Genomic DNA, 27,584 nt, shown 5'->3' with positions numbered 1-27,584 from the left:
GCTCACGCTTGAGACTTGACTCAAGCTCTAAAACACCCCTCAGGACCTAATTATAGAAATAAATAGTGCTGGGGTGGTGGAAAGAGTGAAACAGCTGTTTATATACACTTTGCATTGGGATTGCAATGGTATATGAACACAATTCCCTCATACGTTTACTTGCAACTCCGTTTTGTGGGAAGAAGTTTCATTTGAAACTACAATCTTGAATGCAACATCTCATGCTTTTTGTTTTAAGTGCAATACACTTATTCATTTATCTTAATGACTAATGAGCTTCATCTCATAGGCGCGATGGTGCAGCCACAGCCAGGTGACATGTTGTGGCAGAGGTGAATAATTAGTGGAGGCGTGAGTGATAGTTACATCAGCATATTGAACTTCCCAGATGTCCAGTGCAGTGGCCTCACCCAAATGGATCTCATTCTTTCAAAATGACACAAATGGCCACATCACAGTTAGACTCAGTGTTGGGTCTTTTAGAGGTGACTCTGACATGGTAAGGGAAGGTACGACCTGTTTCTTTGTTTTGTCTCATTGAATGTCAGTGTTTATGTAAAACGGCTGCTTTAAACCCCTGCTGCATCTCATAAGTTTTCAAGATAAAACCTGACCCAAGCCGCCTGGATGCCGTGAAAGATTTGTAGGAGAGCAGACAGTGAGCTCGCCTCCACTTGTTTTGCTGGCTGTTATGACCTCACGGAAGAAGAAGAAATTCTGCAGAGAAATGCTAAAAAGGAGAATCTGGCTTTCCTGCTGCATTTCCGTTTTTGAAGGGTAAGCCATAAGTGCTGGTGTGTAAACAGCTGGCCGAGGCTCACGAGAGCTGGTGTCTGCTCTAGTGCTTATCCCTCTCTCACCACAGTAGGACAAGCTGGTTGTTGAACAAATATGCAAAGTTTGTCAGGCTCGAGTTGGTGGCTCCATTTCTCAACCCACTGGCTTCCTTGATTTGGGACTTTACCCATCACAAAGGATTATACAACTGCAGCAAATTCCTTCATAGTTTTATGACTTGGACTTATTCCGGAATCCTCTGGCATTAGGGATTGGGCGTCGTGTAGGGAGAACGAACTTGAATGAATTCTGTTTAATATTCAGAATTTGCTCCCAGAGCTGTAATCCTGTAACGACTCTGTCAGGAAAGAAAATGCTGATTCAAAGTCTCAGTAAACGTTTTGAAGGAACTTCTTGGAGATGGTCAGGGTTGTTCTAGAATGGAGTGTGGCTCATTGCCACATGTTCTTCAATGACAAACAGCTAAAGTGTTGTGTTATGACTGAGTTGAAGGGTGCAGGAGGCCAAGAAAATTTATGAATAACACAAATATATCAGTGAGTTCAATACCACTTCGAGACTCTAGTATCTGCATCAGTTCCTCTCAAGTCTTTAGAAACACAAAAAAGAATGATACAGTGAAAAAAAGTCACCAAGGTTCTTGGACCCAGATTAAATGAAATATGACATAAAAAACACCTTAAAAGCACCTTTGAAATCTACTTCGTACCACTGTCATCTCTTGTAAAAGTCGCACTATTTGGCCTTCTGTGTCAAAGGTGTGTGAATAGTTCTATTTTTTCCCTCTCTGCAACACCTTTAGATGAGAGGAAAGGTACAAAAAACTTGATTTGGCAGTTTCTTTTATTCTTTTCAAGTCTGAAGATTTGAGTCTTAGCACATTTTACACTAGTGTGTTACACTTCCAGCCTCAGGGCCGTCACTATAGTGGGGTGAAAGATTGTGACGATTATAGGGGGCCCAACGGCTATGGGGGGACTGCTGGGGTTTGAATCGCCACAGCTACTGCTCTGTCTAGACTTTAAGGCATCTGTACATAGTGTGCCAAATTTCCATTTGTTCAAATAATATATTAAATATGAAATGTATACACAAAATGTTGTTTTACGATGAACATATTATCAATTGCTGGATTCAAAATCCTTAATGAATATGTTCTTAGTTATTAAAATCAAAATATTACCATAGTTTTGTATAATTACAAGCAGTGAGGCGGTATGAAAAAAAAAAAAAATTATATTTCAAATGTTTAAATTTGTGTCTGTAGTGTCATGTGGTACAACCAATCTGCACAAATAAACCTGCAGGCCCTCATTAATGTGTCAAGGTCATACATTTTAAAAATACGATAATTTCAGTTTTTTAAGACATGGCAAGGTTAGTTCCAGTTGTAATATTTTGTGTAGTTTCACCACCTAGAAAACTTACTGATATTTTTTAACTAATAATAATAATGAGGGGTTAGAAAAAATATGTTATTCATTTTTGCTTGAGGGTTACACCACATGACATACAGTATACCAACAACCATTTAAAAACCATATATGTGTTTTTTGTTTGTTCTTTATTGGGGGCAGTCCATAGCATGCACCATGAATTTACCATTTTTCAATTTATTTGATAGAATTCCTTAGATTTTCCTCTAAAAATCAGTGCAGAACATTTAAAAGTCTGAAGATTCCATCTTGCTGATATTTTAATAATTTATAGGATCATGTACAAGCATCATCTAATACAAAATTCGGAGTGGAGGAGATTCTTTCTCTCATCTTGAAACACCACACCTCAGTGTAAATTAGTGGAAGAGAATGGTAACCATGGAAACAATACCCTGAGACGCCAAAGCCTAGTTTTCCCTGCTTCAAGACAGATCCAACAGGTCCCTCCCCTCCAAGGCGTTGAGGTCAACAGCTGTTAACTGGCCCCACCTGAATTGTTAGAGTGTATGACGGCACTTGCAGGGTCTGTACGAGATGAGGTAAGTGACAGAAGTCAACTATGTAATCTATATGACTGCCCAACCCTCCACACATCTGTATGAGTACAAATTAAGAATGGCTACTACCTGTGTTCTCATACTGTATGGCTTTCTGAAAACAGAGATATAGAATCGCACACACACATACACACAGAGTCTTTTTTTATTACACAAAGGCCATCTGAAACAGGAGGAAAAAGAGCCCATTTATATTTAACTCTAAGAGTTTGACAGGATTGTGAAGAGGCAGTAATGAAATTCTCCATCTGGAGATTAAAACACCTCCACATCTCAGTCTCACAGTTCCTGAACAAAGCACTGAAGTGCAACCTAAAATAACAACATCTATTACCGTTCAAAAGCTGCTAACCTTAACGTGGAGGATTTACATAATCTCCCACCTCCAGTCGCAAACTTGTACTTGTGCAGATTCCTCCTGCTTGAGGTCATGGTTAAACACAGACCAGTGTGCACTAAATGTAACGTAGCAGAAGAATCACAGGCAGTCTTTCAACTTCGATCCAGGCACCACAAACTGAGTCTCGTCGGGTCTTTAAAGGAGCCATATTGTATACTTTAGTAGTATTTTATATTTCCCCCTCAAGTCCACTTTTATTGTTAGTTCAGGTTTCCTGCACCAAAACTGTTGTAATTTAATTTTATATGACCATTTTTGTCCTCCCTTCTGTCCTTTAGAATAAAAAGTGCTGTATTTTGGAATTCTACACTGCCCAACTACCTGATTGATATCAATGAAATAGGCATCTTGAGCAATCATGCCTGTCTCTGTGACTGCCAGTGGCTCTGCAAACAGCAAAACAAGAGTCAAGAGGGCGGCCCAAGCTTTTTGGCCAGAAAACTAGCCAATCTGCCTGTGATCTATTTTGTGGGTTGGGGTCGTTGACATTTTTTGATGCTGACATCTTTTAATGGGACATCTTTGTGAGGGTTTTTGGTAAAGGGTGTGTGGTTGATAGCAGAAAAATGATGGTTCTATATGCAAATGACCTCTGTTATGATTGGCTAACCTCCTGTTTGCATGTGAAATGAGGCCTAGCTCACAGTGCCACTCATCAGGGTGGGTCAAACTTCTTAATGCTAAATAAAGCTGGGCGCACACTGGATGAGAAGCGCAGCGCCGAGTCATGTTGCACCACGTCTTTACATTGTTTTAAATTATTGCTAGGTGCCGCTGGTGCGTACGCTTATAGAAAACAATGTGTTCGAATTTTAAAGACATGGCATGGTGTTGCGTGGCGTGGCGCGATGCAGCACGAGACTTCTGGTCCGGTGTGCGACCAACTTAAGTGTTAGTATGCTGTTGGCGCCGATAGCCTCGTAGTTAGTGCGCCAACATATAGCACAGTTGTGCTCACAGTGACCCGAGTTCAATTCCTGTCTCGAGGTCCTTTGCTGATCGCACTCCCCTCTCTCTTCCTAATGCTTTCCTGTCATCTCTCTACTGTCCTGTCCATTAAAGGCATAAAATCCCAAAAATGTAACTTAAAAAATGTTAGCATGCTAATATGCTAATGGTTGTGGTGGGAATAATATTGGATTTCTGTGATGGTTTCTATTGTTTTCCATCAGTGTAACAATAATACACTAATTTAAAAGTAAATTCATTGTTTTATTTGAATAATCAGATTTTTTGTGTGTGTACTTGTAGTTTCAAAAGAATAGCTTAACTGTATTTGAAATGTTAAGTTCTGTCATAAAACTCTAGAGGGCGCAGGCTGATGGGTTGTTAACGCAAATTGATGATATTCACAGTATTAAACTACTTGGCACAAGGTGATTGGTTCATGTTGCTTACACAGCTAATTAGCTTGCTGCTTTACATTTAAATAGTTGGTTAGCATTTACTTGAGCATTTCGCAGCATGCTTTCAGAGTTCCTATGAAACCCCCCAGCTCCACCTGTATAGATCTGCTACAGGTTATTTTATATGCTACTTCTGCAGCAGCAATATGTCTTAAATACTCACAGCACTGTTTTGGTGTATGTATTAGCAGTAGCAAGTTCCTGTACTTGATTTGCAGTAGTGGCAGCAATAATCTACAACAACAGCAATAACTAACCGTAGCAGCAATTCAGCAGCGTAGCAGATCTATTCCACCAAGACCAAATACATGAACATTGTCATATCCATTACTGTGCTAAAATCTTCTGAGGGTTGTCATAATAGAACTAGTTAAAGTAGCTTGTAGCTTAGTGAACTAAAATGTCAAAATCCATATTCTGCTGCGAAACAAATATCTAAGGTGTGTCAGAAATTGCATACTGTCTGAGCAGGTACTACATTGGACGAAGAGCGAAATTCACTACTATATTCTATATAGTATGAATGTGTGATATGAAGTAGAAGGTCATCTGGATACCTTCATAAAGAACCTTTTGTGGAATGGAAATGTTCCATAGATAATAAAGGTTCTACCTTATTTTAACCTTTTATTTGAACTGTTTTAGGAATACTGTGAATTTGGCCGGGATATTCATTTCACATACTGTTTTTCACCTACTGTACAGTAGGGGCTTAGACACATTCAGATGCAATGTTAGTTTCTCACTAAGGGAAGGGAGAAAACAATCTGAACTATGAAGAAGAAATATATTTTGAAGGCCGAGGAGATTGTGGTTATCATCCTCTAAGATGCTTGAGATGCTTTTTTTCTGTGTTAGGAAGGAGAACGCCTCTCAAGACGGACTCAGTCCAGCATTTCTTTTCTCTTCCTGTCCTAGAACCCAACAGGAGCTGCCTCCCAGTGTTTTTCAGCCCTCCCTCATGCTGCAGGCTAGCTTGTTTTGGCTGCAACTGCTGAGAGGCAGACTAAATAATGTGATAACTCGCCTCTCCACAGTTGCGCCTTGTGCTGCCAAGACCCGCCACTGCTCTGGACATGCAAATCACTACAACCGCACAACACCTGCAAATCAAGGCTAAGTTGTCAAGAAACAAAACAAAACAAAAAGACGGCACCTTTGTGTGCATGTTTTCCCATTTTTTATCAGTGAAAGATAGCGGCCGCTGTGTTGGAGCAGACATAAATAAGAGCCTAGTATAAAAGGGAGAGCATAGTGCCTACGGGGCTCGTCAATCATCGTAGGCTTCACAGTGCACACGTAATTTGAATAGCCCCTCGGTGACTCCTATTCGAGCCCTACCTTAAAATCACTTTCCTCTTCCGATGACGCTTTCTCTAAAAAGAGAAAAAGAGACGCTCGCGCTTCTCGCCGGGCCACGGTATTATGTTTACGCTAGTGGTTAAACTAAAACGTTATGTCATTTACTGGCTGAGCCTGGTAAAAACGTGGTTTCAAGGCTTATAATCTCTCGAAATACTGAACAGCTGTTTAAGCATTTCCTTCAGTGACGTGTGTCCTAATCCACGCTTGTCCTTTGAAAGAGTGTGCATTGTTCTTCCATACATCATTTTAGGCAGAACAACATGCTACTGTTTACAGAGCTAATCCTAATGCTAACCGCTTAAGCGTAGACAAGACAATCAAGCTTCTCGATGCTTAGAAGAGGATCGAAATCAGCACTCACAACCTCTATTACATCGCCCTTCTATCCCTAGGTTGAACAGCTCACGCAAACCGCCAATCATGCCCTTCTCCATGACAACCGCTCTCTGGGTAAACATTAACGTAATGATGGGGCTCGTAGCAGTGGGGCTGTATGAATGGAGACTGACAGGTGCGCCAGCTCATGTGTAAAGATGCACAGAGCTAATTATGGGACTAAAAATATCGCTAATGACAAAGCAAATCTACCATGCGCAAACGTGCCAGGGTTTTGCTACGTTCAACATGATCATGTTCACATATTCACTTGTTGATCAACATGTTCTAATTTTAATGTGTGCTTTAATGCAAAAGTGAAAAAGCTGCGAATTAAAGAGTAAACAAACTTAACGCCAAACACAGTGGAGAAGCACAACAAAAAACTAAACTATCTTTAGCAACATATTTGCTTGGTACATTACGAGATGCATAAAACTGTGAAATTCCTTGGTGTGGTCAAAGTTAGTTCATGTTAGTTCACTTTCGGAAAGGAGTTGCGATTAGCTCAGGGTGGGAATGTTCTAGATTAGATGCACACATACACTTACTAATCAGTCCTTCCTCTTATCTACTCCCCAAAAGGGTGACATCACTGTCTGAGAGAGAAATGTGGTGCACAAGCACTGTTTGAGAATGCTCACTCTCTTTCCATCCCAAACACTTGCCTTTGGAAGTTCAACTTCAAGTTCAAGTTTATTTGTATAGCGCTTTTTACGATACAAGTCGTTGCACAGCAGCTCTACAGGAAATTAAGTTTACACAATATATTTATATATTGCAGAACCTTAATATATTTAACTTATGGCAAAATTTGGTAATTCTGTATGTTGTCTGAGCATTGGCATCCTCTGAGGTCCTCTGAGGGGTTGGTATTATCTTTTCTCAGGTGTTCGGTCATCTCAGATCATTTAAGGGTTGGATCCAGACTGAAGCTTCTGTAATTCCTAGTTACCACGGGATGTTAATCAGAGAAACAAATAGAGACATAATTAGCGTAGCTGCTGCTCCATCTAAGCAAAAATGATTTGTTCAACTCAAGCTAAAGAATAATAATAATGTACATTTGATCAGATATAACTGCAGTACAAGATTATAAGATGCATTATGTGAATGCTTGGCTAAAGAGATGTGTCTTTAATCTAGATTTAAACAGAGAGAGTGTGTCTGAACCCCGAACGTTATCAGGAAGGCTATTCCAGAGTTTGGGAGCCAAATGGGGAGAGAGTGAGCGAGTGAGCAACTGGCACAGAAAGATGGCATTCTGTCTGTCTGACATCTGCTGTTTCTAGAATCATCAAGCCGTGAAATGGCACGGTTGATCTACTCAAATATTCATCGGAAACTTCAAAGTTTTGATTCTCTATGTAGATAACGTTTCCTGTATTTACACTGCCCTGCTGAAAAAAATACAGATTAGGGTGGTCAAGCCGGTTTTAGAATAATAATGAATGGGGAAAACAAAAATGTAAAAGTAGTTTGACAGTTTACACTTTAAGTCTATTAATGACTCATTATATGTTATTCTAGGTATCCAGATCAGTTCAGACCTTAATATTACATAATAGGTAAGAGATGCTGTTAAATAAGTATTATTTAAAATATACTTTGTTTATATGATAGTTTGAGGATTATTTATAAAAAGTTTACAAATACAATTTGTTATAATGTTTTTAATTGTGATTAATTGCGATGAAATCACAAAAAAAATTATTAATTTGCTAAAATGCTTTACGTAATTAACAACAACAAAAAATACTTATTATTTGATAATCTTTTTTTCGTGTCAGCCTGTTATTGTAGTTGGTCAATTTACATGTCAGTCACATGGCTTCCTTCTGTCTAAACAGGCAGGTTGTTTGTTTCTTTGTCAGAATAAATTGCAACCTAGTCCCGAGTTTATGCTGACAGTAAAATATCTGGCTTCTAGAGACTAATCTAGACCATCTTGGACCAGCTAATGACCAGCTTGCAATATGTCAATGAGGTGCAAATGTGACAAATCTACAGGGAAAAACTTCAAATAAACACAATATAAACTGAATTTAATAAGCTTCAAATCCTCATTAAGGCATGCCGCATGAAATAAATCTTATCACACATTACAGAGGACAGAAGTGAAAGATGCCGGATCCTTCTTCCAATTAAAGATTCATAGAGACAGTTTCCAACAGCCCAGCATTATGTAAATCAAATTAAAGGGATAGTCCGACCCAAAATGAATATTCTGTCATGATCTATTCACCCTCATGTTGTTCCAATCCCGTATGACTTTAGTTCTTTAGTGGAACACAAAAAGAGAAATTCTGAAGAATATTCTGGCCACTCATTACAAAATAATGAAAGTAAATAAGGACTTGGGCAGTTGCACTCCAAAATGGCAGTACAGGTACATCTAAAAAAAAATTTAATATCGTGAAAAACTGAATTTTTTTGCAACATTTCAAAAAGTGAAACTTTCATATATTTTTTAGATTCATTACATGTAAAGTAAGACATTTCAAAAGTTTTTTGTTTTAATTTTGATGATTGGAGCTTACAGCTCATGAAAGTCAAAATCCAGTATCTCAAAATATTAGAATATTTCCTAAAATCAATCAAAAAAAGGATTTGCAAAGCAGAAAAGTTCAAGTTCTTTAAAGTATGTTCATTTATGCACTCAATACTTTGTCAGGACTTCTTTAGCACAAACTCCAGCATCAGTGAGGTGTAGCATGGAAGCGATCAACCTGTGGCTCTGCTGAGGCACTATTGAGCCTTCAGCTCGTCTGGATTGTTAGATCGACGGTTTCTCATCTTTCTCTTTAAAATATCCCATAGATTCCATATGGGATTCAGGTCAAGCATGTTGGTTGGCCAATCAAGCACAGTAATATCATAGTCAGCAAAGCACTTGGAAGTGGTTTTGGCACTGTGGGCAGGTGCTAAAGTCCTGCTGGAAAAGCAAATCAGCATCTCCATAAAGCTTAAAGCATAAAGCATAAAGTGCTCCAAAATCTCCTCGTAGATGGCTGCATTGACTCTGGACTAAAACACAATGGACCAACACCAGCAGACGTCACGGCACCCCAAATCATCACTGACTGTGGAAACTTCAAACTGGACTTCAAGCAGCTTGGATTCTATGCCTCTCCAGTCTTCCTTCAGACTCCAGACCTTGATTTCCAAATGAAACGCAAAATTAAAATTTATCAGAAAAATGGGATTTTGGACCACTGAGCAACAGTCCAGTTCTTTTTCTCCTTAGGTAAGATGCTTCTGACAGTGTTTCTGTTTCATAAGTGGCTTGGTAGCCCTTTTCCTGAAGATGTCTGAGTGTGGTGACTCTTGATGCACTGACTCTAGCTTCAGTCCACTCCTTGTGAAACTCTCCCAAGTGTTTGAATCAGCTTTGCTTGACAGTATTCTCAAGCTTGCGGTCATCCCTGTTGCTTGTGCACCTTTTCCTACCCAAATTCTTCCTTCCAGTCAACTTTGCATTTAATATGCTTTGATACAGCACTCTGTGACCAGCCACTCCTTTCAGTAATAACTCTCTGTGACTTACCCTCTTTGTGGAGGGTGTCAATGTTCGTCTTCTGGATCATTGCCAAGTAAGCAGTCTTCCCCATTATTGTGGTTTCAAAGAACAAGAGATACCCAGAATTTATACTGTAGAGATGGTCGTTTAATGAAACTCAAATATAAATATTCTAATATTTTGAGATACTGGATTTCGACTTTCATCAAAAATTAAAACAAAAAACTTTTGAAATGTCTTACTTTACATGTTATGAATGTAAAATATATATGAAAGTTTTTCACGATATTCTAATTTTTTGAGATGAACCTGTAAATACAACTTGTGGACTATATTTGAAGACTTCTGAAGTCATACAATAGCTTTGCCGGAAAAAAAAAGAAAACAGGCCAGAATCTAATTATTCACTAAAAAGCTCTCTTTTGGCACATTCAAGAGAATAAGGAGTCTGATTTGTGAACGAATAATTCGGTAACACTTTACAATAAGGGTACATGACGAAATCATTAAAGACTGTTATTTTGAGTTACATCCTCGTCTCTGTGTTCCTCCCCATTGTGTGCACCGTGACATCATAAGGGTCAATTTTTCGATTTATACAGCATGTGAAAGCTGAATAAATAAGATTTCTTAAGATCTTTAGATAAGCTTGTGTTTGGATTGGACAATATGTTGCCGAGATACAACTATTTGAAAATCTGGATTCTGAGGGTCAAAAAAAAAATAAAAAAATCAAAATAATGAGAAAATCGCCTTTAAAGCTGTCCAAGTGAAGTCCTTAGCAACGCATATTACTAATCAAAAATTATGTTTTGATATATTTACCATAGGAAATTTACAAAATAACTTCATGGAACATGATCTTTACTTAACATCCAAATGATTTTTGGCATAAAAGAAAAATCAATAATTTTGAACCATACAATGTACTTCTGGCAATTGCTACAAATATACCCCAGCGACTTATGACTGGTTTTGTGCTCCAGGGTCACACATTTTGAAGAATGTTGGTAATTTTTGATTAGATATTTCTCAATGTTCTTTTAGGTTCCACAGAATAAAGTCCTTCAGGTTGAGGAATTATGAAGGTGACAGAATAAATGACAAAATGATGACAGAATTTTCATTTTTTTCAACTAGTTAAATTTCTGTATGTTCATCACACAATGCTATTGTCTCTTATGGGTTATTTTTAATGAGTCTTTTATGGTGTTTTGGATTTTTTTTTTTAAGCTAAAAAGTAATATCTCTATTCACTACCATTCCAAAAAAAAAAAGTGACTGATATATTAATCAAACATTTGTCTCTTTGTTCCACAGAAGAAAGAAATACAGGAATTTCAACATCTGACGTGACCATTTGTGGTTTTCTTGCATCCGTCTGCAGTGTATTCATCTGTTGTGTCAATTTGTTCATGCCATGACAGTCTCGAGAAGGTCACTCATCTAATGGCGTCTGTGTGATATCTTTTGAAAATTAATCAGTTTCTGTCCATCCAAGGGGATGAGTTCATTTTCTCCTTTCGTTGCTCCTTCATGTTCTCCCCCACCCTCCTCAGCTATGGAATATGAGATCGTACACTGTACACAGCCACCGGTGGCCAGATGTTCAATTAGCCTGTATTTCTGTTCGGAGCTTTGATGCTCCCCGCGCTGCTCTCCGGCCTCAGCGCTTTGTTCTCAAATCAGCCTAAGGCTAATTTCGCCACCCGCTGTTTAATACAACATACAACCTTGCACCTCACACCACACCGCTATTTATGCTAGCTTGTTTAGATACATACGTGCTTGAAAAGAAGGTGACTTGCCAAATGACAAATATGGAAAAGTGAGTCCTTGGGTCGCACTCCCTTTGCTTCCCTTTGTTGGTACCTCTTTCATGTATTGTGTGCCCTAGGCCTGGCTATAGGTGAAGCAGGAAGGAAATAAACAACTAAAGGGGAAGTGGGATTGTTTTCATGGTTCTCTTTATTCAAAGCACCACTCTTGAGCCTTTGTGTTTGGATGGAGCCCTGATTCTGTTGTCTTCCTCTCGGCGGTTGTCAATCCACGAATATGGAAAAGGCCCAATGCGCAACATACGGCCTGGTGCTCGCTGATGTTTCCAGTTTTGATTTGGTGCTGATTTCCTGTGGCTTTTGTCCACTTGTCACCTGCAGTCTCTTCATCTGAAAGAGTTGTCTATCACCTGCATACAGCTCTGCCCAAAGTGACTGTGGGGTTAAGCTCTCTCTTTCTGTCCCAAATCTCAGCACAGGTTTTATTAGTTAGGGAGCACTGTGTAGTGTTTGTGTACGGCTGTGCACAAGAGGCACAAGTGTTTTCAAAAAGTGGGGAACTGCAGATGTCCCTTATGTGTGTTATACAGCATATATTAGGCAGTCGTGGCCTAATGGTTAGAGAGTTGGACTTGTAACCTGAAGGTTGTGGATTCCAGTCTCGGGTCCAGCAGGGATTGTAGGCGGGGGGAGTGAATAACCAACACTCTCTCCACCCTCAATACCACGACTGAGGTGAGACCCTTGAGAACCCACAACTGCTCCCCAGGCGCCGCAGCATTGGCTGCCCACTGCTCCGGGTGTACGTTCACTACTGTGTGTACACTTGGATGGGTTAAATGCAGAGCACAAATTCCGAGTATGGGTCACTGTACTTGGCCACACACCACTTCCCTTTCCCCTTTCCCTATATAAATAAGAATTGTTTTTATGCTGTTGTTATACCATCTGCTCATGTGAGTGACTCTTTTGTTGAGATGTTCCATTTTCCTTCTACACTTCTCACACACACTTTTTTGGTATCACCAAATGTCACAGAAATAGACATGAATTAAACTTGAAGTGTAACATTTGTTGTCATTTTGTTTGAAAAGGACACAGATAAATATATTTACTAGACTGTGCTTCTTTATCTTGAGTGCTTGCACTCCATTTGACAAAAAAAAAAAAAAAAGAACAGAGTATGCAACCTAACTTCAAGAATTCAAAAATGAAGAAAAATAAATTCACCATCATACAGTATAAATAAAAATATAAATATCAAATGATCAATTATATTAACTTCAAATTATAAGTATAAAAATACATAAAATCTTAAACATGCAAATTTATAGTAATATAATTCCACATAGCTAAAGCTATTTTCTGAAATTATCAGAAAATTGCTGTTAATGTATCTTTAACTGCAGTACTCAGACGACATTCACTTATGCCTTGCAGAGACACAGAAACAATAATAAGCTATGCCTTTTTGGGGTTTATTAAACCCATTAAATGTAAAATGAATTCAAATACTATCCAATTAGCATTAAAAACACTGCAAATTGATTTTTAAAACAGAGAAACAGATGTAGTAAAAGTGTGTATTTTCTGTAGTGTGTTTTAGGCAATGTTCTGTTTGAGCTAATTGCCAGTCACTATGGCAGCAGCGACAGGGTTCTGCCCACTGACTAGACGACCTTCCCAAAACACCAACACATAAACACTAATTAAGACACACAGAAAACAGAACCTACCGTTGACACACTCAAACACATCGCAGCACCTCCCAGGTGTTCCATCACCACGGGACACGACCTGTGGGGAAGTCCCCGCTGAGCACTGTGGGAAGGTGCAGAGGCCAGGGAAACACTCACATCTGAGTAGAAGAGAGAGAGAGAGAAACAGGGAAATAGAGAGTGATGCTGGCGGGGGGCCTGTCATACCTAATTCATAACAACAAAACACTCTCTTCTGTCACTCTGAAGTTATTAACTTTCAGAGCTGAAACAATTCAATATGAATACTCTGAAACACACTGGAACTTGAGAACCAGTACTAAAATAGTGAAAATTATTAGCATGAGACAGGTGTGACGTCTAACTTAGACTGTGAGTGAGAGACAGGTTTAAATGTGCAGCCTGGACTGTGTTTGTGTGTGTGTGTGACAGGTGTAACTGTGTAACCTGGAGTGTGAGCATGAGACAGGTGTACGTCTAACCTGGACTGTCATGTGAAATATATAAAACAGAGTGAGACAGGTATAACTAATTTGAATTGTCAGTGTAAAACTAACCTACATTGTGAGTTGTAACATCTAACCTGGTAGGAAGGGTGCAGCAGCCATCTGCTGTCAGTCTGACCTGTGTCTCATAGCTGTCTGCTGGACACTGGACAGGCTTCACTGGTGGACACTCTACTGTGCTGCAGTCTACACTGAACACTGAACACAAAACAAGACATAAAACATTTAGCACTTCCCATCAAAGCCTCTAATTAACACACCTCATCAAACTCTCATCCAAGCAAATGATTTACTTGTTATATCACACCATAAACTTCAACGCATGCTGTTTACAGTGCTTAAGTCATTATATAAAGTAGGTTTAATGTAAAAAAATGAGTAGTAATTTATGATTATCTTTCAATGACATAATTACAAATAAATGTGAGCTGATCAATTCTTTAAAAATCTGTATTAACAATTTTCTATTTCATGTACATTTTACTTGTTTTTCAGAAAAGTGTCTTTTACAAAATCGAACCCAATGCATTTGTGTCCTATCTACCAAACTGTCGAACCACTCATGTATTTTCAACAGCCCATGGCTTTAGCGTGTCTCAAAGGCTTTGGCAAATTCCCAAATCACGAAATCGCACTCTTTAGTGTATTGGGAAATGAATTACTGTTGCTTTTTATGTCATGTTGAAGCCGAGTGCCTATCTCTGCTCAAGGCTGCCATATTGCAGCAAAATGCAGCATGACAGAAGAAGATATATTAAAATTAAGGTGCTATGACAGCATCTTGAGATAACCTGCACAGAATTCAAAACTATCACTAGCTGGTTCCTGGTGTGGATTCCCAAGACTCTACAACAATCCATGCATTGCTATAGCAGGAAAAGAAATTGATATTGCAAGAAAAGTTGACACTGCATGCTTTTTATTTTAGAAAAACCAACATAGAGGGATATTGTTTGTTCTTCATTGAACATAAAAGTTGAAGCTCTAACAAAAACCTTTACACAGTCATTGTCATGCAATCAGGAATGTCAAAAATGGACATTATGGATAGAATTGTCTTTTTTTGTAGATCTATTCCTTTATACCGAGCTAGCACAGGCCGGTTTATACCGGTTTGGTTGCTGTTAGCTAGTTGACCTACATGGTGCATCATGTGAAGATAGAATCAAGGAAGTCACAACATAACTTAATATTTAACTTTTTTACCTGGTTTGCATTCGTAGAGATCACAGCACTCGCCAGGTTTGCCTGAGCTCTTGGATACCAGGATGTTGAGATGCCCGGGTTGGCAAACTTTCCTCAGACAACCAGCTGGGCTACACACGCAGCGGCTGGGAAGGGGGCAACATTCACCTGGTGGAGCATAGCCCTCGATCAATATGGAGTCCTCAGGGCAGCGTGGAGAAAACTGCACCTCACATCTCGCCTTGGAGCAGTCCGGCCTTTCCTCTGCAAAGAAAAAGAACACAAGTTTGTCATTTCTGATGTTCAGCCATGCTTAATAGATATTCTTTTCTTGCGAGTAAAACTGGAGTTACTCACTGGTAACATTATTAAGAACTGCAATATGGTTTAAACCGAATTGTAAGAGAAATAGTCAGAATGTTGCAGATGTAAGCGACATACATGATTCAAAAACCAAAACAATCTATTAAAGAAAACATCTATCAGGACTCACACCGCACAGTTTTACCTCAAAACTCCATGTGGTGATACATATGCAGAATATTCCTTGCATTAAGCCTCCAAAACGAAAATATGAGTTATTTGTCTTCATGTTTTTTGTGACAGGTACCGTTTCACAAAGAGACAGACCAGTCTGTCATGTATATGAGCTGTGAAACATTGACATGCTGTTTGTCACATACAGTGCCCTCCATAAGTATTGGAACAGTAAAGACAAAATTGCTCTGTTGGCTGTGGAGTCAAGACATTTGCAAATATGATTAAAAGATGAATATGAGCCAAAACTACAGAATGTCACATTTTATTATTAGCCGTTTCAACACATAGATGTTTTACCAAATAAAAAGAACAGCACTTTTAGAGTTCATCCCACTCATTGATGTGAGCATAAGTATTGGGACAGCTGAACATTAGGCAGATATAAAAGATGAAAAGCTATTATTTAGTTGCAGATCCCTTGCACACAATCACAGCAGTGAGTCTGTGACCCATAGACATCACCAGACTTTTCCCAGCCTTTAATGAAGCCAATTCCAATTGTTGCTTGTTTTGGGGAGTTTCTGCCTTTACTCTCCTCTTCAGCTGGTGAAATTCATGTTCAATCGGATTTAAATCTGGAGATTGACTTGGACAATCTAAGACTTTCCATTTCTTTGCCCTTATAAGTTCCTTGACTGAACTGGCAGGGTGTTTTGGGTCATTGCCCTGATGCAATATGAAGCACTTCCCAATGCATCTGGTGGCATTTTCTTGAATAATGGTAGGCAAGATAGTTTTGTACCCTTCCAAATGAATTCTGCTACTGTCATCATACATTAAGTCATCAAGTTGAGAGGGCCTGTTCCAGAGACAGCCATGCATGCCCATGCCATGACACCACCTCCACCATGCTTTACAGATGAGGCTGTATGCTTGGGATCATTGCAGTTCCCTTTTTTTCTCCACATTTTTGCTTTCCCATCACTTAGATAAAGGTTCATCTTTGTCTCATTGGTCCATAAACACAGTTCCAAAACTCTTCTGACTCACCTTTGTGCTTTTTTTGCAAACTCTAATCTTGCCTTTCTATTTTTGGTGCTGGTCAGAGGTTTGCATCTTGCTGTGTAGCATCTGTAATTCTGTGTCAAAGTCTCCTGAGGACAGTAAATTGTCAGAGCATTACCCCAGCTTTCTGGACGTTGTTGGTGATTTTACAGACATGTCTTTTAGGATTCATTTTCACAGCTTTTATGATTTGTCTGTCATCAACTACTGTTGTTTTCTCAGCCGATCAGGTCGTTGTTGGTTGCTGGTGTCACTGGTGGTTTCCAAACTCTTGATTTCTCCATGCCCCTTGTTTTTGCTAGAGCTCTAATTGACTTCCTCTTTTCTTTTAGCATCCAAATTGCTTGCTTTTCTCTCAAAGTTAGCTCCCTCGCCTTCATCCTGGTTTGTGTGTGTCTGAATGCAAGATTCAGAATACATAAGTAATGGATATAACTGATACGACACATTCCCTGCTTTTAATATCTGAAGAATTAATGCAACAGGACACAGCTGATCACTTAGAAAGACCTGTGAGGCAACTGTTCCAATACTTATTCTCACATCAGATAGAGGGATGAAACTCTAAAAGTGCTGAACTTCTTAGCTGGTAAAACATATATGAGTTGAATCACCCAATAATAAAATGTGACATTCTGTAATTTTGTCTCATATTCATCTTTTAATCATATTTGTAAATGTCTTGACTCCACAGCCAACAGAGCAATTTTGTCTTTACTGTTCCAATACTTTTGGAGGGCACTGTAAATGCATGACAAAAAATAATAATATCCACATTGTCATGAGAACAAAAGTAATAAAATTAATGAAGAAGTTTTATCGGTATGGTCAGTAAATGGTATGGTTTTTTATCGGTATGTTTAAAAAAAAAAAAGACTCTTATGCTGACCAAGGCTGCATTTATCTGATCAAAAATAAAATGGTAATATCGTTAAATATTAATGCAATTTAAAATAACTGTTTTCTATTTAAATTTATTATCAAATATAATTTATTTGGTTTTTTTGGTTTTAGTTTTATTTAGTCTATTTAATTTTCAGAAGTCATTACTCCAGTCTTCAGTGTCACATGATCCTTCAGAATTCATTCTAAAATTCTTATCTGTTGAAAACAGTTGTGCTGCTTAACATTTTTGTTCAAACTGATACATTTTTGAGGATTATTTGATATACCGAAAGTTCAAAAGAACAGTATTTATTTGAAATTGTCGAAGTGACAGTAACGGAAAAATCTATTTAATAGACCATTGCTGAATAAAAGTATTAATTTCTTAAAAAAAAAAAAAAAAAAAATGTTAATGTTCCCAAACTTTTGAACAGTAGTGTATGATGATAATAATAATAACTTTAAAATATTTTTGTACACTATGGCCAATTCATTCTATATTCACCTCGCAATAATAGGTGGTAAAAAAGTAAGTATACTTTATATATACTTTATATATACTCTATAACATTTTTTCTCAATTTCGTCCTAGTAATTTAAGAAGATGTTATAAATGTAGGGCTGACTGACATTTCACTACCAGACAGACGATGAGCAGCTGCTTCACTCCCTTATTTTGAACTGAATATTGACCATGCAGGTCAAAGTCCAGCGTTTTATGAACGCACTCAATTTGACCTTCCGTCATTCAAGGCATGATTGCTTTTATTCGTTCTCTAGAAGAGAACAACAAGCTAACAAAGGAGGAAGGCAGAGAAATTGAAAAGGTGCATGGGAGAGACATAAAAAAAACCACAGAAAAGAAAACTCATGCTGATGTGAATGTGAATGAATGGCAAATGTCAGCAGGAGAGAAACGGCTGGCATGCTGTAATGCTCCTGTTGCTTGTGTGCTGTCGGATAACACTTGGTGGAGGGGTGTGTAACAACTCTAGACGTGGCGCTACATGTTAAAACATGGGCGGCAATATTAATACAGCCACGGTGTCTGGTCTATGTAAACAAAATAAACTGATCTGGGCCACCCTGTGGATTCTCCATAAATTCATGCAGTCTTAAAGGGACGGTTCCCCCCAAAATTAAAATGTTATAATCCGCTTTTTGTAAAATGTTTCTCTGAACACTATGGACTACTTTATAATATTTTTTTTAAGCTTGCCAGCCACACTTGTTACCATTCTACTAAATAACTCATTTTGTCTTCCATTAAAAAAAATAAATAAATAAAAATACTTGTTTAAAGTGATACAAGGGTGAGCAGATTAAATAAATTTCAATCAATTATTTCTTCAGATTAAAGATTAAAGCAGATTAAATCAATTATTTCTTCAGAATAATTATTTTGGTTGGAATGACACTTTCAAGCACCAAAACACCAAATGTATTACATAACACAGTAGCTTGTCTAAAAAAACATACTGATATTTTATTATATATTCACTATCAATCTTTTCTTCCAGTGAGCTGTTAAATGCTGCAAATGAATCACTGAGTCAGAACAGATCAGTCTGATTCAAGTTTGGTTTGATGAACTATATCACTGAAAAGATTGGCCTTAAAAGGACAATACTATTTCACCTATTAATGTGCCAAGGATTTATGCCTTCAAAAGACTTTAAAAATGGTACGCAAGTTGCATGGACCACTTTAATGGAACTTTTATGTCCATTTTGAAACTTGTAAGTTACAGTCCCTATTCACGGTAATGAATCCAAAAAAAAAGAGCAACCTTCACAGTCTTCAGAATTTCTTCTTTTGTCCGCTATGGAAAAATGCTTGTTTAAAATTATAAAAGGATGAAAAGGTGATTTTTTGGGGGGCTGAACTGAACCTTACAAGCTTCAAAACAAATAAAACAAAAAATATGGTTGATATAGCTGACAGCTACATTACACAATCATTTTATGTGAAACAATATACTGATTTTAAATCTCTATTTACTAATAATCTTTCCTTCAACTATGAACTGTAAAACGCTACGAATGAATCAGTCAGTGAGTCAAACTTGAGAAACAGATCAGTGTGATTTGAGTAACATTTTGTAAAAAGATTCATTGAAAAGAACATCAATATTTCTCCTGCCATATTTTATTATGTCAAGGATTTCTGGTTTTAAAAGACTTAGTTGCATAGACCGCTTTAATGGAACATTCATGTGATTTATATCCATTTTGAAGCTTGAAAGTTTCGGTCACAGTTCAATGTGAATGGAAGAGAGTTACCTTCAAAGTCTTAAAAATTTCTCCTTTTGCATACCATGGAAGAAAGAAAGTGCATATTTCGACCATCGTAAGTGTGAATAAATTATGACAATTTTCATATTCAAGTGAACTATCCCTTTAAAAGACGTCTAGACCCCTTCCCTCAGAAACGCAAGTATATAATGATCAAACAATTGCTCTGAAATGATGAATAGCAAGAAAAAATGCACCGCAGGGCAAAACCACTGACTTTGTTGACTAAGGTTACATACTACGCAAGCTTACTCTGACACTGATTAATTAACAGCTAAACTTATTAAAGGAGATGTACTCAAGCCATTAAACACATTGTTCGCTTTGTTTGATCTTGTAGAAAAATTACATCTGATGTATGAAATGCATGCCTTACAAAGAGGCTATGGCTTATTATTGCCTTTTGATGTGTTCTCCATAGATGTACTCCTCTTTTGAGAGAGAGAGGGTGTAATTACCTCAAATGATAGACAGAGAGAGAACATAATGCTGCTGAATTCACAATAAGAGCAGTGAAGATAGATACCTCTTTAAAAAGCTCCTCGTATTTAAGCACTGTGTTTATGTGTCATTATACAAGCGGCCAGGCTTTTTGTTCGCACCAAGGATTTAAGAACAATTATGACGGCATTATTTTTTGTTTGCTGGCAAATGCCACTTGAATGTGAAATTACTTGATACACGAAGATGTGATGGGTGAAAATGAGACAAGAGTGAATAAGTGACATGGTGAAGTGTCAAATGAGACATGTTGCAGTCACCAAATGAGACAGAGTATCACAACACCTTGCAGTGATGGATGTGACATTTCATTTAACAAATGTATTAGACAGATGCTTTCATGGTAAGGGACTTGCAGTACATTCAATGTATGTGTGCTGCCTGGGAATCGAACCCATGACCTTGTTGTTCCTAGTGCAATGCCCTACCAGATGAGCTTCAGGAGACAATAAACATATTCTAGTTCTTGTCATCACACTTGTTCCATCTACGGCCATTAACAATTTAGTGGATCAACTTCATAGTGAATAAAATTACAGGAGTTCATTTAAAGTTCATATGTTTATATGGGTCTCCAAGTTGCTGCTTAAACATTTTCAGAGAAACCACCACAAATGGAAGCTCCTCCATCCCCTTTCATCATCTGTACTTCCTCTCTCCTCTCAAAATATTGAACAATCCCCAATACATCAACAAATCTATGTGTTATCTCGCCCTCAGGAGTGCACTGCTGTAGATAAACAGCCTTTAATTTGGTTTTATACTCTGAGCACAACCCAGCGTTGAACCACAAAAGCCTTGCAGTGTACTATACATACATCTTACTTGGGAATATTTTTTTACCCCAAAAGGATTGTGCGAAATGCTTCAGTTGACCTCCACCTAACTGTTGTGTGCTGAAAACATTTAAGAATTTAATGTAACCACAAAACATACAGCTATCAACACTCACTGATATCGACTACGGTGTGAAAAACTGCATATCTAAAACCGATTAGTCGGTGGGGTGCCTTAAAGGGATAGTTCACCCAAAAAATTCTGTCATTAATTACACACCCTCAAGTCGCTCCAAACCTGTAAGATCTTCGTTCATCTTCGAAACACAAATTAAGATATTTTTGGTGAATTCCGAGAGCTCTCTGACCCTCGCATAGGCAGCAAGGATCTTAACACTTAATCAAGGTCCAGAAACATAGTAAAGACATCGTTAAAATACTCCATTTGACATCGGTGGATCAACCGTAATTTTACGAAGCTACGAGAAAACGTTTTGTGCGCAAAAAAAACAACAAGAATGACTTTATTCAACAATTCGTCTCGTCCACGTCACCCTGGCGCCATTTTAGAGAGTATCATATACGTAAACAACGTATGTACACAGATACGTTGTTTACGCTGTTAAAGCTTTGATCTGAATGTAAACAACGTATCCATTCCAGAGAACTGGAAGACTCATAAATCAGTAACACTTTACTTAAAGCCTTAATAAATAATGCATTACAAAAGTAGTTTCAATGCATTAATTATGCCACTTTATAATACCTTGTATGATATCATGAATAATTGTAATCACACTTATAATACATTATATTACTTATCTACTCATTGTTACAGCTTTAGTAAGTATAATGCATTAAAACACATGACAAATAAGCCTTAAAATTAGTACAATGATGAATGAAGTTAAATGATTAATCGCGATTAATCGCATCCAAAATAAACGTTTTTGTTTACATAATATATGTATGTGGACTGTGTATATTTATTATTTATATATAAATACACACATACTGTATATATTTAGAAAATATTTACATGTATAAATATATTTAATATATAAACATTTTTATTATTAAACATTTCAACAATAAGTTAAGTATATATCTTGAAACAAAAACAACACTGCTGTTAAACAAAATCAAGAAAATATTTAGAAAAAAATCTATATAAATATTAAATCTGACAGACAACTAGTTGGTTTCTGGCCCATCAATAGTCAACCTTCATGATGATCCATCCGTTTGCAGGACTGTACTTCTTGCTGAGCCTTAATGGTTGTTTTTAATTACACCCTGATGAAAGAAAAGGGGAGAAAGATACTTCCTCAAAATGTCCCTCTCCTTCGCTACGACCAGAGCTACCGTTCAGTTCCTTTTTCCTTTTTTTTTTATTTCACAGCCTTCGCTGTGATTTCTCTTTTGACAATGACAGCTGTTCACCACTGATCGCATGGACGTGGTTGCCTGGCATCTGCTGCTGAGATGGAAACAGATTGTTACATATAAATTCAATCTGGGAGCCGCCTCGACCCCTGGGCTTACTTCCACATACTTCCACCTCCTGAGATGCAACAGAACACACATCTCCAGCCTCTCACCATAATAAAGTCCAGAAACACCTGGTACAGTGAGAGTGCACAAAAGAACAGTAATGTCCGTTTAGATAACAGCTGGAAATCTATACATTTCACATCTATGCCCGAGACATCGAGAAATGAAGTTTAGACATTGATTATTGTGCGATAATGAGCCTGTTCGCACAGAGCACGTAATTTTGACTGATGAAAAGACTCGCCGTGCATAATTATTGCCTATAGAAAAGCATTCTTCAAAGCACATCATCAAATCAGCTGTCATTGATGGAGGCAGGGCTCTGGCTGGGAGCAGCAGGTTGGCTTGGCACTGTAAAGTCATTACTTGGTATTCCACAGAGCCGGTGTAGGCTGCAAAGTCCTATGTGGCCACGTACACCAGGGAGAAAGTGGCAGAGAAAAGCAAAGCCCATGGAGAATATGGAAAACCCACCAAATTGCAGATAAACAAGCAGGCAGCTCCTATCAAGTAATCATTCTCAGAAAGGTTCATGGGTGTAGAAGGGCTTCAATAAGTGGAGTAGGTGTCAAATATATATGAGCATGATCTATAAGTTTAAAAACACCGCTCTGGATATGTCATTTAATTGAATACTTTCCAGATCATTCTGTTTGTGCCCAAGCAAGAGCATCACAATACTGTTTGCCAGTCCTCATACTGTTAAATGTCATGTATTTGCTCTGGTTTGGAGAACAAATTTCAATTCGCGATGGCTTCAATCTTGTTGTCTTGTTGTGGACCTCTATTATTCTCCACCTACATCACAAATGAGTCAGATAAGAAAACCCACGACAATATTACATGACAGGCTTATGTGGGGAAAAAAAATAATAATAATAATTTAATGTGTCATGTCATGAATTATATATTATATAATATTATAATATAATATATTATGGACGCTGTTGGATTTATTTATACTGATATGTACACAATTTTTATTCAATAGATTAGTTTATTCATGAACTTTTTGCAGCCAGTTGTGTTTTTGATCACTGGTAGCAGTTTAATACTTTGTTCAGTTTTGAATTTTATATCATGTACAATATGCAGAATTGTCTGATGTTTAGTACAAACCAAATTATGTGAAAATCTGTTGTAAAGAACTGTTTGCATCTGTCAGTTAGATTTTTTTTTAATTACTTTTCAGCAATTACTTCTTTCGTAAAAAGAGGTCTAATGTTATTTTTTTTATTTCATTTTATTTACTTCCTATTCATTCCTAATTATCATGGTTTCTACAAAATTATTATGCATCATGTATCATGGTTTCCCGTGCACCACATCATATTAGGATTTTAGGAAGATTTCTGAAGGATCATCTGACACTGAATACTAAATTAAACTTTGCATCACAGGAATATATTACATTTTAAAATAGATTAAAATAGAAACAATCATTTTTTTTATGTTAATATTATTTCACAATATTAGTGTTTTACTGCATTTTTGATCACATAAATGCAGCCTCGGTAAGCATAAGCTTTATATACAGTATCATATTATATGGGGTTATTTTACATCATATATTATATATTATATGTCATATGTCATATATATTTTAGCATGCCTGGAATGCTGTATTAGCATTAACTATCAACTTCCTATAAAAATATGTTATGCATATAATTTTATTTAATATGGATGTATGCAATACCTGCTGCCAGTGCCAAACCCAGACTTTTCCTTGCACATGCATTGCATTTCGAAAGGAAAAGCTCCATCCCTGGATCATAGTGCTAAAAACCCATAAAAAGCAGTTTGTTTTATCATATAAAAATGTATTTAGAACATCAGTCAAACTCTGATTTACCTTCCAACATATCAGCGATCCATTAAAATGCAAAACGACAGAGAGAGGTTTGATGAAATGTAAATAAGGAAGGTGAAAGATCAGCCTTCTCAGCCTAAGGCAAACAAGAATGAGGAATGATTTGAGACGGTTCATGTTTTTCTTCACTGATGGAAGCTGCTCTGAAAGAAGCAAGGCACATCTGTACACAGTGTGCAGTTAAAGCACATTAACACTGGAGTGAGTTTAGCCACGTTCCAAAACACAGTGAGCTGCCTACATAGAGAACATTTTAAGGCAGTGGTTCTCAACCTTTTTGACTCCAAAGCCCCTTTGTCCAAGACAATATTCAAAGGACCTCTGGCACTTCTATTGTAAAATAAATACGTAGATATGTGAGTTTTATGTTAAAAAATGATTACTTATTTTTTAGCTTAATTGTTTTTATAATTCTAATATTTTGTTTTATAATTCTAAGACTTTGTGGCCTGCAGGTTGAGAAACACTGTTTTAATTGATTAATAGCTATTAATAACATTTTCAACAGATTAATTTTTATTTCTGTACCATTTACTCTCTCTAAAAATTATTGCATTACTTATTACTACTTTCTAAATCCCATATAAACTTCAACCAGTTGAACAGTACAAGGATGGACATGAAACCACTCTTTTAATTCTTTCAAATAAACAGTATAAAATTGCATAAATTATTCTTGAAGTTGTTTAAAGGGGTAAGGGTACATTAAAAACATGCATTTTAATATTAACTGTTAAATGTTAAATCTTCTATTGTTTTTATATAGGCTAGAATTGTTCTATAATCCCTACAGTATTTAAGTAACGTAATTTAACATAAATTAAATTACAGAAAAAGTAAGAGTAATCCCTTACTTTACTTTTTCAAGGGAAAAGTAATTAAATTACAGTAATTAATAACTTAGTAATGCATTGCACCTAACACTGCGAGGGATTAGTATATACTGGATTTAAATGCGAATACAATTTTCTTTATTGTCATCTACTGTTCCATGAAGAACATCCATAGAACCGTTCCCTTCTACAAAAGGTTCAAGTAACACTTTAGTATAAGGACCAATTCTCACTATTAACTAGTTGCATATTTGCATGCCTATTATTTTTTGTTAACAACTGTTTATTGAATTTTATTCTGTGGAACAGTAGTACAAAACAAAAAGCAGCTGTACAAATTTAGAACCCACCCCAACCCATCTCACCTGTGGTAGACTTAAAAAATAATAAAATAAATAAATAAATGAATAAAATAAAATATATAATAATAATAAAATATATTAATCAATATTAATAGATAAAAAAATAACAATAAAATAATTTACAAAGATTTTAGAAAAGAAGACATTAAAAGCTGAATGCCATGAAGTAACAGTTAGATCCATATATACGAGAAGTAGAGAGTTCCATCGAGATAATGTCCAACAAATACAGTCCAGATTCATCTGTTCATTGTGTGAGGAGAATTCCAACGTGGACCAGCAATTTTTTTGCTGCTGTGAGAGCAGCTAACAGTAAAGATCTTTGTTGGACGGACAAGGTGAAGTCCCAAAAGTCATTCATGAAAAAATGGCATGGAGTCAAACATATCAGTACCCAACAAATATGTCCAAAAAGTCCAAAGTCCAAGTAATGAGTCCAAAAAGGTGAGAGAGAGGGGCACTCTATACTAAAACTCCTTGGGAACAGAGATTACATTTAGGAGAAGACGACAGATTAATATAAAAATGTTTAATTGGAGTCAAGTAAACCCAATGCAGCAATTTCCAATGAATCATTTGGTGATTAGGGTTTTTAGAAGACAATTTAAACCAACCCCATACCTGATCGGAAAATAAAACATGCACATCCTCATTAAAATCCTTAACCCAAACAGTAGTAATAGTTAAAGGTTTGTATGAATGCTCAAGAAGAAAGAGATAGATGACTGAAGCAGAGGAGGGAGATTCCTCAGAAGGAAGGATTAGTTTGCGCAAAGGGTGAACAGGCAGTTGAGAGCTCCAAGGCACCCCATACGCCCGTAGGGCCGATCTAATACGCAAATACATAAAGGAGGAGGTGCCTGGCAGATTTAATTGAGTTTTAAGATTCTGGACGGATTTTAAACCTCTATCATCATAGATATCTCCCAGAGTGTTTACTTTACTATGAGTCCATTGCGGACAATGAAATGGAGTACTGCCTGACAATATACCATTTTGTAGCTAGTTGTGAACGTCTTTCAACATCCCTCCATGTAGAGAGGAGGTGGTTTACAATGGGACCAAACCGAGATTTACACTGCCTAAGCGGAACTCCCGAAAAAACAACATGCATCAATTTATACGGATAAACAATAGATTCCTCAATTGCTCTCCAAGACACAGAAGTGTCAGGATCAAACCAAACTGCTAAAGGGTGGAGGGAAAAGGCTTGAGCATACAGTCTAAAATTTGGGAAAGACATCCAATGTAATCTACATCGTTGAAAGGTATTCAGTTTAATACGAGGATATCTCCCATCCCATATATACCGTGAAACACATGCATCTAGTTTGTTCCAGTAGCCAACCGGTGGAGCGAGAGGAATCATGGAAGAAAATAAATTAATACGTGGGAGAACATTCATTTTAATCACCGATATACAGGCCTGAAAAGAAGTAGGAAGAGGAGACCAATTTTCCAAATCTGAGGATACTTTTGCTAGAATACCATTATAGTTTTTTGAGACGATTTCCTGCAGGGAAGGAAAAACATCTATCCCCAAGTACTTAGTTTTGAACCAATGGAATAGATATAGAAAGGGACATGGAATCAATTTTAGAATTGAGGGGAAGTGAACATGACTTACTCCAATTAATTTTAAACCCTGAGAGAGATCCAAAATGGTCAAATAAATTCAGCACATGAGGAATAGAATGTGACGGCTTCTCCAAAATCAATAAAATATCATCAGCAAACAAAGAAATATGATGATGAGTATTCCGTATATATATGGGAGAAATAGTTTCAGATTGTCGGACCACTTGAGCTAAGGCTTCCAAGGATAGGGCAAATAACAGAGACAGCGGGCAACTCTAAGGAGTACCTCGATGTATAAAGAGTGGGTTAGAGTGAACAGCACCTGTGAGAACAGTG

General features: G+C 37.3%; 1 protein-coding gene across 2 annotated transcripts in view; it reads right to left on the bottom strand.

The window, feature by feature from the left end:
* LOC306885988 (cysteine-rich motor neuron 1 protein-like) overlaps positions 1–27,584 on the bottom strand; it is a 126,951-nt gene that overhangs the window by 42,251 nt on the left and 57,116 nt on the right. For both annotated transcript variants that reach the window (XM_079442830.1, XM_079442831.1), the window contains exons 3-5: positions 15,069–15,311; positions 13,940–14,060; positions 13,375–13,496 (exon numbers count right to left, since the gene is read on the bottom strand). In XM_079442830.1, coding sequence (XP_079298956.1) covers positions 13,375–13,496; positions 13,940–14,060; positions 15,069–15,311 — 486 coding nt within the window. The remainder of the gene's footprint in view (positions 1–13,374; positions 13,497–13,939; positions 14,061–15,068; positions 15,312–27,584) is intronic.

Source organism: Barbus barbus (assembly GCF_936440315.1).
Source record: "Barbus barbus genome assembly, chromosome: 20".
Taxonomy (NCBI): Eukaryota; Metazoa; Chordata; class Actinopteri; order Cypriniformes; family Cyprinidae; genus Barbus; species Barbus barbus.
Note: the sequence above shows the minus strand (reverse complement) of the source record. Positions and strands in the feature narration are given on the sequence as shown.